General features: G+C 48.5%; 1 protein-coding gene across 2 annotated transcripts in view; it reads left to right on the top strand.

Annotated features, from left to right (window-relative positions):
* The window catches only part of LOC139412273 (G patch domain-containing protein 1-like), a 47,088-nt gene that overhangs the window by 29,387 nt on the left and 3,404 nt on the right, over positions 1-14,297 (top strand). For both annotated transcript variants that reach the window (XM_071159114.1, XM_071159113.1), the window contains exons 15-17: positions 180-286; positions 10,012-10,193; positions 12,320-12,572. In XM_071159114.1, the coding sequence (XP_071015215.1) occupies positions 180-286; positions 10,012-10,193; positions 12,320-12,572 (542 nt within the window). The remainder of the gene's footprint in view (positions 1-179; positions 287-10,011; positions 10,194-12,319; positions 12,573-14,297) is intronic.

Raw genomic sequence — 14,297 nt, 5'->3', positions numbered from 1 at the left:
ACACACACACACACACACACACACACACACACACACACACACACTTGACCACCACGGAATGAATGGTACTATGAATACTAAAACTCAATGGTTACTGCTGGTGTCGTTGCATTGGGCTCTAACTGTTGTTGTCTATCCAGGTCTGGGGTTGTCAGATCTAACTGTTGTTTTCTTTCCAGGTCAGGGTTTGTGGGAATGCCCAAAGTGAAGAGAGACAAGTTCTCTGTGTTTAACTTCCTGACTGTATCAGAGAGTCCAACAGCTAGTGCTTCCCCCGCTCCACAAGGTAACAAACAATCAGTTCCACTTTATCCAGACACTTCACATTTTATCTCAAGTGTTACGGGGAAGAATTTCAGAGTGTCGGGGCGTTGACTATCATTAAATGTTAAGACTGTATATTATCAAATCTATTCTCTGTTTAATTTAATTACGCGATTAAACTAATCATGTAACTTTAATTAACTAGAAAGTCGGCACCACGGGAAAATCTTTAGAGTATTTATTTCCCGATTATAACTCTTCCGATGTCAAATCAAATCAAATTTTATTGGTCACATACACATGGTTAGCAGATGTTAATGCGACTGTAGCGAAATGCTTGTGCTTCTAGTTCCGACAATGCAGTAATAACCAACGAGTAATCTAACCTAACTATTCCAAAACTGGGATAAAGAATATGTACATTAAGATATATGAATGAGTGATGGTACAGAGCGGCATAGGAAAGATACAGTAGATGGTATTGAGTGCAGTATATACAAATGAGATGAGTATGTAAACAAAGTGGCATAGTTAAAGTGGCTAGTGATACATGTATTACACAAAGATGCAGTAGATGATATAGAGTACAGTATATTCATGTACATTTGAGATTAATAATGCAGGGTATGTAAACATTATATTAGGTAGCATTGTTTAAAGTGGCTAGTGATATATTTCCCATCATTTCCCATCAATTCCCATTATTAAAGTGGCTGGAGTTGAGTCAGTGTGTTGGCAGCAGCCACTCAATGTTAGTGGTGGCTGTTTAACAGTCTGATGGCCTTGAGATAGAAGCTGTTTTTCAGTCTCTCGGTCCCAGCTTTGATGCATCTGTACTGACCTCGCCTTCTGGATGATAGTGGGGTGAACAGGCAGTGGCTCGGGTGGTTGTTGTCCTTGATGATCTTTATGGCCTTCCTGTAACATCGGGTGGTGTAGGTGTCCTGGAGGGCAGGTAGTTTGCCCCCGGTGATGCATTGTGCAGACCTCACTACCCTCTGGAGAGCCTTACGGTTGTGGGCGGAGCAGTTGCCGTACCAGGCGGTGATACAGCCCGACAGGATGCTCTCGATTGTGCATCTGTAGAAGTTTGTGAGTGCTTTTGGTGACAAGCCGAATTTCTTCAGCCTCCTGAGGTTGAAGAGGCGCTGCTGCGCCTTCTTCACGATGCTGTCTGTGTGGGTGGACCAATTCAGTTTGTCTGTGATGTGTACGCCGAGGAACTTAAAACTTACTACCCTCTCCACTACTGTTCCATCGATGTGGATAGGGGGGTGTTCCCTCTGCTCTTTCCTGAAGTCCACAATCATCTCCTTAGTTTTGTTGACGTTGAGTGTGAGGTTATTTTCCTGACTCCACACTCCGAGGGCCCTCACCTCCTCCCTGTAGGCCGTCTCGTCGTTGTTGGTAATCAAGCCTACCACTGTTGTGTCGTCCGCAAACTTGATGATTGAGTTGGAGGCGTGCGTGGCCACGCAGTCGTGGGTGAACAGGGAGTACAGGAGAGGGCTCAGAACGCACCCTTGTGGGGCCCCAGTGTTGAGGATCAGCGGGGTGGAGATGTTGTTGCCTACCCTCACCACCTGGGGGCGGCCCGTCAGGAAGTCCAGTACCCAGTTGCACAGGGCGGGGTCGAGACCCAGGGTCTCGAGCTTGATGACGAGCTTGGAGGGCACTATGGTGTTAAATGCCGAGCTGTAGTCGATGAACAGCATTCCCACATAGGTAGTCCTCTTGTCCAGATGGGTTAGGGCAGTGTGCAGTGTGGTTGAGATTGCATCGTCTGTGGACCTATTTGGGCGGTAAGCAAATTGGAGTGGGTCTAGGGTGTCAGGTAGGTAGGAGGTGATATGGTCCTTGACTAGTCTCTCAAAGCACTTCATGATGACGGAAGTGAGTGCTACGGGGCGGTAGTCGTTTAGCTCAGTTACCTTAGCTTTCTTGGGAACAGGAACAATGGTGGCCCTCTTGAAGCATGTGGGAACAACAGACTGGGATAGGGATTGATTTAATTTGTCCGTAAACACACCAGCCAGCTGGTCTGCGCATGCTCTGAGGGCGCGACTGGGGATGCCGTCTGGGCCTGCAGCCTTGCAAGGGTTAACACGTTTAAATGTCTTACTCACCTCGGCTGCAGTGAAGGAGAGTCCGCATGTTTTAGCTGCGGGCCGTGTCAGTGGCACTGTATTGTCCTCAAAGCGGGCAAAGAAGTTATTTAGTCTGCCTGGGAGCAAGACATCCTGGTCCGTGACTGGGCTGGGTTTCTTCCTGTAGTCCGTGATTGACTGTAGACCCTGCCACATACCTCTTGTGTCTGAGCCGTTGAATTGAGATTCTACTTTGTCTCTATACTGACGCTTAGCTTGTTTGATTGCCTTGCACTGTTACACTGTTTGTATTCAGTCATGTTTCCGGTCACCTTGCCCTGATTAAAAGCAGTGGTTCTGGCTTTCAGTTTCACGCGAATGCTGCCATCAATCCACGGTTTCTGGTTTGGGAATGTTTTAATCGTTGCTATGGAAACGACATCTTCAACGCACGTTCTAATGAACTCGCTCACCGAATCAGCGTATTCGTCAATGTTGTTGTGATGGAAGCAGTCTTGGAGTGTGGAGTCAGCTTGGTCGGACCAGCGTTGGACAGACCTCAGCGTGGGAGCCTCTTGTTTTAGTTTCTGTCTGTAGGCAGGGATCAACAAAATGGAGTCGTGGTCAGCTTTTCCGAAAGGGGGGCGGGGCAGGGCCTTATATGCGTCGCGGAAGTTAGAATAGCAGTGATCCAAGGTTTTTCCAGCCCTGGTTGCGCAATCGATATGCTGATAAAATTTAGGGAGTCTTGTTTTCAGATTAGCCTTGTTAAAATCCCCAGCTACAATGAATGCAGCCTCCGGATAAATGGATTCCAGTTTGCAAAGAGTCAAATAAAGTTCGTTCAGAGCCATCGATGTGTCTGCTTGGGGGGGAATATATACGGCTGTGATTATAATCGAAGAGAATTCTCTTGGTAGATAATGCGGTCGACGTTTGATTGTGAGGAATTCTAAATCAGGTGAACAAAAGGACTTGAGGACCTGTATGTTGTTATGATCACACCATGTCACGTTAACCATGAAGCATACGCCCCCGCCCCTCTTCTTACCAGAAAGATGTTTGTTTCTGTCTGCGCGATGCGTGGAGAAACCAGCTGGCTGCACCGACTCCGATAGCGTCTCTCCAGTGAGCCATGTTTCCGTGAAGCAAAGAATGTTACAGTCTATGATGTCCCTCTGGAATGCTACCCTTGCTCGGATTTCATCAACCTTGTTGTCAAGAGACTGGACATTGGCAAGAAGAATGCTAGGGAGTGGTGGACGATGTGCCCGTCTCCGGAGTCTGACCAGAAGACCGCTCCGTTTCCCCCTTTTACGAAGTAGTTTTTTTGGGTCGCCGGCTGGGATCCATTCCGTTGTCCTGGGTGAAAGGCAGAACACAGGATCCGCTTCGCGAAAGTCATATTCTTGGTCGTACCGATGGTGAGTTGACGCTGATCTTATATTCAGTAGTTCTTCTCGACTGTATGTAATGAAACCTAAGATGACCTGGGGTACCAATGTAAGAAATAACATGTAAAAAAACAAAAAACTACATAGTTTCCTAGAAACGCGAAGCGAGGCGGCCATCTCTGTCGGCGCCGGAAGTCACATGTTTTCATATCTTATCGATTAGTCACTTATTAATGTATTATTACCTCAGTCTCATTACTTAACGTCTCAAACCCCTTGGATATGTGCATGAACCTTGAATCTGCGATATACAAATCAACATAATTATTTATTTACTAACTAACTTAATTACATACACACACACACACACACACAATACGTCATACATGGGTTACTAAATGATACAAAGAAAAAGTCCCTAGCGGACCAAACCGATATGACGGCTTGGTAGACAAAGGAAAGGGGGTGGGGACCGCTCAAGAGCGGGAAAACTCTGAGTGGATTCATGTACATACAGTTGACTACACTACACCTCACTACACTGCACTACACTACACCTCACTACACTACACCTCACTACACTACACTACACCTCACTACACTAAACTCATAGAAAGGCCTTTACTTTGAACATGAACAACCGTTCATTCAAAATCGAAATGACAATTGACATATTTACGAGTGAATGCCTTTGTTGTCTCTCTCTGTGGTCGCTGCTCTGTCTGCTGCATAGTCAGTCGACAGAAAGCCTCTGGTTTGTCCACCAGAGATCAAAGTCTGTCAAGAGTTGTAGGTTGTTATAATGGATACTTCAGAGTACCATTTGTGAAATGTTCTTAGATTGGATTGTGTTTACTAAAGTATTTAAACAGCTGCAGCCTAAATAATTATTGTAGATTTCTCAGCCGTTTCAACGTGGGAATGACCTCCACGTTCTCTGGTCCAGTCGTATTGTGGAGTTGCCATCCGTCTCAACATGTAGCGACAGCTCCCTGTTTTCTGATCTAATGTCCATTTTGTCACGGGTGGTTTTATACTCTGTGGAAGAAGGGGGCCGGTTTCCATGACGCCTGCTGTGATGTCTGGGCTCACGGGTGGTTTTATTTACATTATATTAGGTAGCATTGTTTAAAGTGGCTAGTGATATATTTCCCATCATTTCCCATCAATTCCCATTATTAAAGTGGCTGGAGTTGAGTCAGTGTCAGTGTGTTGGCAGCAGCCACTCAATGTTAGTGGTGGCTGTTTAACAGTCTGATGGCCTTGAGATAGAAGCTGTTTTTCAGTCTCTCGGTCCCAGCTTTGATGCACCTGTACTGACCTCGCCTTCTGGATGATAGTGGGGTGAACAGGCAGTGGCTCGGGTGGTTGTTGTCCTTGATGATCTTTATGGCCTTCCTGTAACATCGGGTGGTGTATGTGTCCTGGAGGGCAGGTAGTTTGCCCCCGGTGATGCATTGTGCAGACCTCACTACCCTCTGGAGAGCCTTACGGTTGTGGGCGGAGCAGTTGCCGTACCAGGCGGTGATACAGCCCGACAGGATGCTCTCGATTGTGCATCTGTAGAAGTTTGTGAGTGCTTTTGGTGACAAGCCAAATTTCTTCAGCCTCTTGAGGTTGAAGAGGCGCTGCTGCGCCTTCTTCACGATGCTGTCTGTGTGGGTGGACCAATTCAGTTTGTCTGTGATGTGTACGCCGAGGAACTTAAAACTTACTACCCTCTCCACTACTGTTCCATCGATGTGGATAGGGGGGTGTTCCCTCTGCTCTTTCCTGAAGTCCACAATCAACTCCTTAGTTTTGTTGACGTTGAGTGTGAGGTTATTTTCCTGACACCACACTCCGAGGGCCCTCACCTCCTCCCTGTAGGCCGTCTCGTCGTTGTTGGTAATCAAGCCTACCACTGTTGTGTCGTCCGCAAACTTGATGATTGAGTTGGAGGCGTGCGTGGCCACGCAGTCGTGGGTGAACAGGGAGTACAGGAGAGGGCTCAGAACGCACCCTTGTGGGGCCCCAGTGTTGAGGATCAGCGGGGTGGAAATGTTGTTGCCTACCCTCACCACCTGGGGGCGGCCCGTCAGGAAGTCCAGTACCCAGTTGCACAGGGCGGGGTCGAGACCCAGGGTCTCGAGCTTGATGACGAGCTTGGAGGGCACTATGGTGTTAAATCCCGAGCTGTAGTCGATGAACAGCATTCCCACATAGGTATTCCTCTTGTCCAGATGGGTTAGGGCAGTGTGCAGTGTGGTTGAGATTGCATCGTCTGTGGACCTATTTGGGCGGTAAGCAAATTGGAGTGGGTCTAGGGTGTCAGGTAGGTTGGAGGTGATAAGGTCCTTGGCTAGTCTCTCAAAGCACTTCATGATGACGGAAGTGAGTGCTACGGGGCGGTAGTCGTTTAGCTCAGTTACCTTAGCTTTCTTGGGAACAGGAACAATGGTGGCCCTCTTGAAGCATGTGGGAACAACAGACTGGGATAGGGATTGATTTAATATGTCCGTAAACACACCAGCCAGCTGGTCTGCGCAAGCTCTGAGGGCGTGGCTAGGGATGCCGTCTGGGCCTGCAGCCTTGCGAGGGTTGACACGTTTAAATGTTTTCCTCACGTCGGCTGCAGTGAAGGAGAGTCCGCATGTTTTGGTTGCGGGCCGTGTCAGTGGCACTGTATTGTCCTCAAAGCGGGCAAAAAAGTTATTTAGTCTGCCTGGGAGCAAGACATCCTGGTCCGTGACGGGGCTGGTTTTCTTTTTGTAATCCGTGATTGACTGTAGACCCCGCCACATACCTCTTGTGTCTGAGCCGTTGAATTGAGATTCTACTTTGTCTCTATACTGACGCTTAGCTTGTTTGATTGCCTTGCACTGTTACACTGTTTGTATTCAGTCATGTTTCCGGTCACCTTGCCCTGATTAAAAGCAGTGGTTCTGGCTTTCAGTTTCACGCGAATGCTGCCATCAATCCACGGTTTCTGGTTTGGGAATGTTTTAATCGTTGCTATGGGAACGACATCTTCAACGCACGTTCTAATGAACTCGCTCACCGAATCAGCGTATTCGTCAATGTTGTTGTGATGGAAGCAGTCTTGGAGTGTGGAGTCAGCTTGGTCGGACCAGCGTTGGACAGACCTCAGCGCGGGAGCTTCTTGTTTTAGTTTCTGTCTGTAGGCAGGGATCAACAAAATGGAGTCGTGGTCAGCTTTTCCAAAAGGAGGGCGGGGCAGGGCCTTATATACGTTGCGGAAGTTAGAATAGCAGTGATCCAAGGTTTTTCCAGCCCTGGTTGCGCAATCGATATGCTGATAAAATTTAGGGAGTCTTGTTTTCAGATTAGCCTTGTTAAAATCCCCAGCTACAATGAATGCAGCCTCCGGATAAATGGATTCCAGTTTGCAAAGAGTCAAATAAAGTTCGTTCAGAGCCATCGATGTGTCTGCTTGGGGGGGAATATATACGGCTGTGATTATAATCGAAGAGAATTCTCTTGGTAGATAATGCGGTCGACATTTGATTGTGAGGAATTCTAAATCAGGTGAACAAAAGGACTTGAGTACCTGTATGTTGTTATGATCACACCATGTCACGTTAACCATGAAGCATACGCCCCCGCCCCTCTTCTTACCAGAAAGATGTTTGTTTCTGTCTGCGCGATGCGTGGAGAAACCAGTTGGCTGCACCGACTCCGATAGCGTCTCTCCAGTGAGCCATGTTTCCGTGAAGCAAAGAACGTTACAGTCTATGATGTCCCTCTGGAATGCTACCCTTGCTCGGATTTCATCAACCTTGTTGTCAAGAGACTGGACATTGGCAAGAAGAATGCTAGGGAGTGGTGGACGATGTGCCCGTCTCCGGAGTCTGACCAGAAGACCGCTCCGTTTCCCCCTTTTACGAAGTCGTTTTTTTGGGTCGCCGGCTGGGATCCATTCCGTTGTCCTGTTTGTAAGGCAGAACACAGGATCCGCTTCGCGAAAGTCATATTCTTGGTCGTACCGATGGTGAGTTGACGCTGATCTTATATTCAGTAGTTCTTCTCGACTGTATGTAATGAAACCTAAGATGACCTGGGGTACCAATGTAAGAAATAACATGTAAAAAAAACAAAAAACTACATAGTTTCCTAGAAACGCGAAGCGAGGCGGCCATCTCTGTCGGCGCCGGAAGTCACATGTTTTCATATCTTATCGATTAGTCACTTATTAATGTATTATTACCTCAGTCTCATTACTTAACGTCTCAAACCCCTTGGATATGTGCATGAACCTTGAATCTGCGATATACAAATCAACATAATTATTTATTTACTAACTAACTTAATTACATACACACACACACACACACACAATACGTCATACATGGGTTACTAAATGATACAAAGAAAAAGTCCCTAGCGGACCAAACCGATATGACGGCTTGGTAGACAAAGGAAAGGGGGTGGGGACCGCTCAAGAGCGGGAAAACTCAGAGTGGATTCATGTACATACAGTTGACTACACTACACCTCACTACACTGCACTACACTACACCTCACTACACTACACCTCACTACACTACACTACACCTCACTACACTAAACTCATAGAAAGGCCTTTACTTTGAACATGAACAACCGTTCATTCAAAATCGAAATGACAATTGACATATTTACGAGTGAATGCCTTTGTTGTCTCTCTCTGTGGTCGCTGCTCTGTCTGCTGCATAGTCAGTCGACAGAAAGCCTCTGGTTTGTCCACCAGAGATCAAAGTCTGTCAAGAGTTGTAGGTTGTTATGATGGATACTTCAGAGTACCATTTGTGAAATGTTCTTAGATTGGATTGTGTTTACTAAAGTATTTAAACAGCTGCAGCCTAAATAATTGTTATTGTAGATTTCTCAGCCGTTTCAACGTGGGAATGACCTCCACGTTCTCTGGTCCAGTCGTATTGTGGAGTTGCCATCCGTCTCAACATGTAGCGACAGCTCCCTGTTTTCTGATCTAATGTCCATTTTGTCACGGGTGGTTTTATACTCTGTGGAAGAAGGGGGCCGGTTTCCATGACGCCTGCTGTGATGTCTGGGCTCACGGGTGGTTTTATACTCTGTGGAAGAAGGGGGCCGGTTTCCATGACGCCTGCTGTGATGTCTGGGCTCACGGGTGGTTTTATACTCTGTGGAAGAAGGGGGCCGGTTTCCATGACGCCTGCTGTGATGTCTGGGCTCACGGGTGGTTTTATACTCTGTGGAAGAAGGGGGCCGGTTTCCATGACGCCTGCTGTGATGTCTGGACTCACGGGTGGTTTTATACTCTGTGGAAGAAGGGGGCCGGTTTCCATGACGCCTGCTGTGATGTCTGGGCTCACGGGTGGTTTTATACTCTGTGGAAGAAGGGGGCCGGTTTCCATGACGCCTGCTGTGATGTCTGGGCTCACGGGTGGTTTTATACTCTGTGGAAGAAGGGGGCCGGTTTCCATGACACCTGCTGTGATGTCTGGGCTCACGGGTGGTTTTATACTCTGTGGAAGAAGGGGGCCGGTTTCCATGACGCCTGCTGTGATGTCTGGGCTCACGGGTGGTTTTATACTCTGTGGATGAAGGGGCCGGTTTCCATGACGCCTGCTGTGATGTCTGGGCTCATGGGTGGTTTTATACTGTGGAACAAGGGGGCTGGTTTCCATGACGCCTGCTGTGATGTCTGTGTAAACCTGGCCCCTACGTCTCTCTGTCTAAACCTGGCCCCTACGTCTCTCTGTGTAAACCTGGCCCCTACGTCTCTCTGTGTAAACCTGGCCCCTACGTCTCTCTGTGTAAACCTGGCCCCTACGTCTCTCTGTGTAAACCTGGCCCCTACGTCTCTCTCTCTCTGTCTAAACCTGGCCCCTACGTCTCTCTCTCTGTGTAAACCTGGCCCCTACATCTCTCTCTCTCTCTCTCTCTCTCTCTCTCTCTGTGTAAACCTGGCCCCTAAGTCTCTCTCTCTCTCTGTGTAAACATGGCCCCTACGTCTCTCTGTGTAAACCTGGCCCCTACGTCTCTCTCTCTGTGTAAACCTGGCCCCTACGTCTCTCTCTCTGTGTAAACCTGGCCCCTACGTCTCTCTCTCTGTGTAAACCTGGCCCCTACGTCTCTCTCTCTGTGTAAACCTGGCCCCTACGTCTCTCTCTCTGTGTAAACCTGGCCCCTACGTCTCTCTCTCTCTCTCTGTAAACCTGGCCCCTACGTCTCTCTGTGTAAACCTGGCCCTTACGTCTCTCTGTGTAAACCTGGCCCCTACGTCTCTCTCTCTCTCTGTGTAGGTGTGAAGCCCTCTGAGCCAGGGAAGAGGTCCAGGTGGGATGTGTCTGGCCAGGCTGGGGACAAGGAGAGGAAGGAGAAGGATCCGGTCAGTGAGTTCCTCAGTGTGGCTCGTATTGAAGCCTCTGGGTCAGGACCAGAAGCCTCTACTACTGATGGCCCTACAACGGATCCTACTGTAGAGGTACTGGTACCATCCTACTACATACACCACTGATCCTACTGTAGAGGTTCTGGTACCATCCTACTACACTACATACACCACTGATTCTACTGTAGAGGTTCTGGTACCATCCTACTACACTACATACACCACTGATCCTACTGTAGAGGTTCTGGTACCATCCTACTACATACATCACTGATCCTACTGTAGAGGTTCCGGTACCATCCTACTACATACATCACTGATCCTACTGTAGAGGTTCTGGTACCATCCTACTACACTACATACACCACTGATCCTACTGTAGAGGTTCTGGTACCATCCTACTACATACACCACTGATCCTACTGTAGAGGTTCTGGTACCATCCTACTACACTACATACACCACTGATTCTACTGTAGAGGTACTGGTACCATCCTGCTACATACACCACTGATCCTACTGTAGAGGTTCTGGTACCATCCTACTACACTACATACATCACTGATCCTACTGTAGAGGTTCTGGTACCATCCTACTACATACACCACTGATCCTACTGTAGAGGTTCTGGTACCATCCTACTACACTACATACACCACTGATCCTACTGTAGAGGTTCTGGTACCATCCTACTACACTACATACACCACTGATTCTACTGTAGAGGTTCTGGTACCATCCTACTACATACACCACTGATCCTACTGTAGAGGTTCTGGTACCATCCTACTACACTACATACACCACTGATTCTACTGTAGAGGTTCTGGTACCATCCTACTACATACACCACTGATCCTACTGTAGAGGTTCTGGTACCATCCTACTACACTACATACACCATTGATCCTACTGTAGAGGTTCTGGTACCATCCTACTACATACACCACTGATCCTACTGTAGAGGTTCTGGTACCATCCTACTACACTACATACATCACTGATCCTACTGTAGAGGTTCCGGTACCATCCTACTACATACATCACTGATCCTACTGTAGAGGTTCTGGTACCATCCTACTACATACACTACTGATCCTACTGTAGAGGTTCTGGTACCATCCTACTACATACACCACTGATCCTACTGTAGAGGTTCTGATACCATCCTACTACATACACCACTGATCCTACTGTAGAGGTTCTGGTACCATCCTACTACACTACATACACCACTGATCCTACTGTAGAGGTTCTGGTACCATCCTGCTACATACACCACTGATCCTACTGTAGAGGTTCTGGTACCATCCTGCTACATACACCACTGATCCTACTGTAGAGGTTCTGGTACCATCCTACTACATACACCACTGATCCTACTGGTTTGACAGTCTACTGTAATCCTAAGAGGTTTGACGGTCTACTGTAATCCTAAAAGGGTTGACGGTCGACTGTAATCCGTGGAGGGTTGACGGTCAACTGTAATCCGTGGAGGGTTGACGGTCGACTGTAATCCGTGGAGGGTTGACGGTCGACTGTAATCCGTGGAGGGTTGACGGTCGACTGTAATCCGTGGAGGGTTGGCGGTCGACTGTAATCCGTGGAGGGTTGACGGTCGACTGTAATCCGTGGAGGGTTGACGGTCGACTCTAATCCGTGGAGGGTTGACGGTCGACTGTAATCCGTGGAGGGTTGACGGCCTACTGTAATCCGTGGAGGGTTGACGGTCGACTGTAATCCGTGGAGGGTTGACGGTCGACTGTAATCCGTGGAGGGTTGACGGTCGACTGTAATCCGTGGAGGGTTGACGGTCGACTGTAATCCGTGGAGGGTTGACGGTCGACTGTAATCCGTGGAGGGTTGACGGTCGACTGTAATCCGTGGAGGGTTGACGGTCGACTGTAATCCGTGGAGGGTTGACGGTCGACTGTAATCCGTGGAGGGTTGACGGTCGACTGTAATCCGTGGAGGGTTGACGGTCGACTGTAATCCGTGGAGGGTTGACGGTCGACTGTAATCCGTGGAGGGTTGACGGTCGACTGTAATCCGTAGAGGGTTGACGGTCGACTGTAATCCGTAGAGGGTTGACGGCCGACTGTAATCCGTAGAGGGTTGACGGCCGACTGTAATCCGTAGAGGGTTGACAGACGTAAGAGATACAGATGTTTTGTAAGTCACATGTTGTTAATCGATGATGTTTCTGGCTATCTGAGCAGCCAGACACGGAGCAGAAAGACGAGGAGGAGGAGGAGGAGAGCAGGCCGTCTATGGATCTGTTCAAGGCCATCTTCGCCAGTTCATCAGACGAGAAGTCTTCCTCTTCTTCTGAAGGAGAGAGTGAGGAGGAGGAGGAGAAGGAGGAAGGTGTTCGGAGCAAGGCTGGGACTGGGCCTGAGATATCTAACCAGTTGAATGTCAACACAACCCAGCCTGCTCCTCCTGTGTCAGCTATACCCAGCCAGCACCCAGGTATGAACACTGGTCCTCCTGTGTCAGCTACACCCAGCCAGCACCCAGGTAGGAACACTGGTCCTCCTGTGTCGACTACACCCAGGTAGGAACATTGGTCCTCCTGTGTCAACTACACCCAGGTAGGAACACTGGTCCTCCTGTGTCAGCTACACCCAGCCAGCACCCAGGTATGAACACTGGTCCTCCTGTGTCGACTACACCCAGGTAGGAACACTGGTCCTCCTGTGTCAACTACACCCAGGTAGGAACACTGGTCCTCCTGTGTCAGCTACACCCAGCCAGCACCCAGGTAGGAACACTGGTCCTCCTGTGTCGACTACACCCAGGTAGGAACACTGGTCCTCCTGTGTCGACTACACCCAGGTAGGAACACTGGTCCTCCTGTGTCGACTACACCCAGGTAGGAACACTGGTCCTCCTGTGTCAGCTACACCCAGCCAGCACCCAGGTAGGAACACTGGTCCTCCTGTGTCGACTACACCCAGGTAGGAACACTGGTCCTCCTGTGTCAGCTACACCCAGTAGCACAATATGGTGGTTTAACAACGGCTGTTTGGGTTGTTAGAAAAATGATGAGATATTTGTATTTATTATGGATCCCCATTAGTTCCTGCCAAGGCAGCAGCTACTCTTCCTGGGGTTTATTATGGATCCCCATTAGTTCCTGTCAAGGCAGCAGCTACTCTTCCTGGGGTTTATTAAGGATCCCCATTAGTTCCTGCCAAGGCAGCAGCTACTCTTCCTGGGGTTTATTATGGATCCCCATTAGTTCCTGCCAAGGCTGCAGCTACTCTTCCTGGGGTTTATTATAGATCCCCATTAGTTCCTGCCAAGGCAGCAGCTACTCTTCCTGGGATTTATTATAGATCCCCATTAGTTCCTGCCAAGGCAGCAGCTACTCTTCCTCGGGTTTATTATGGATCCCCATTAGTTCCTAGCAAGGCAGCAGCTACTCTTCCTGGGGTTTATTATGGATCCCCATTAGTTCCTGCCAAGGCAGCAGCTACTCTTCCTGGGGTTTATTATGGATCCACATTAGTTCCTGCCAAGGCAGCAGCTACTCTTCCTGGGGTTTATTATGGATCCCCATTAGTTCCTGCCAGGTCAGCAGCTACTCTTCTTGGGGTTTATTATGGATCCGCATTAGTTCCTGCCAAGGCAGCAGCTACTCTTCCTGGGGTTTATTATGGATCCCCATTAGTTCCTGCCAAGGCAGCAGCTACTCTTCCTGGGGTTTATTATGGATCCCCATTAGTTCCTGTCAAGGCAGCAGCTACTCTTCCTGGGGTTTATTATGGATCCCCATTAGTTCCTGTCAAGGCAGCAGCTACTCTTCCTGGGGTTTATTATGGATCCCCATTAGTTCCTGTTGCCAACTCTCTGGGTAGTGGAGAATGATGGGAGACCTCTGACATCTCTGATGGTTTAACTCTCTGGGTAGTGGAGAATGATGGGAGATCTCTGATGGTTTTAACTCTCTGGGTAGTGGAGAATGATGGGAGATCTCTGATGGTTTTAACTCTCTGGGTAGTGGAGAATGATGGGAGATCTCTGATGGTTTTAACTCTCTGGGTAGTGGAGAATGATGGGAGATCTCTGATGGTTTTAACTCTCTGGGTAGTGGAGAATGATGGGAGATCTCTGATGGTTTTAACTCTCTGGGTAGTGGAGAATTATGGGAGATCTCTGACATCTCTGATGGTTTAACTCTCTGGGTAGTGG

Source organism: Oncorhynchus clarkii, chromosome 6, assembly GCF_045791955.1.
Source record: "Oncorhynchus clarkii lewisi isolate Uvic-CL-2024 chromosome 6, UVic_Ocla_1.0, whole genome shotgun sequence".
Taxonomy (NCBI): Eukaryota; Metazoa; Chordata; class Actinopteri; order Salmoniformes; family Salmonidae; genus Oncorhynchus; species Oncorhynchus clarkii.
The sequence above is the reverse complement of the archived record's forward strand: the minus strand, read 5'-3'. Positions and strand labels throughout refer to the sequence as shown.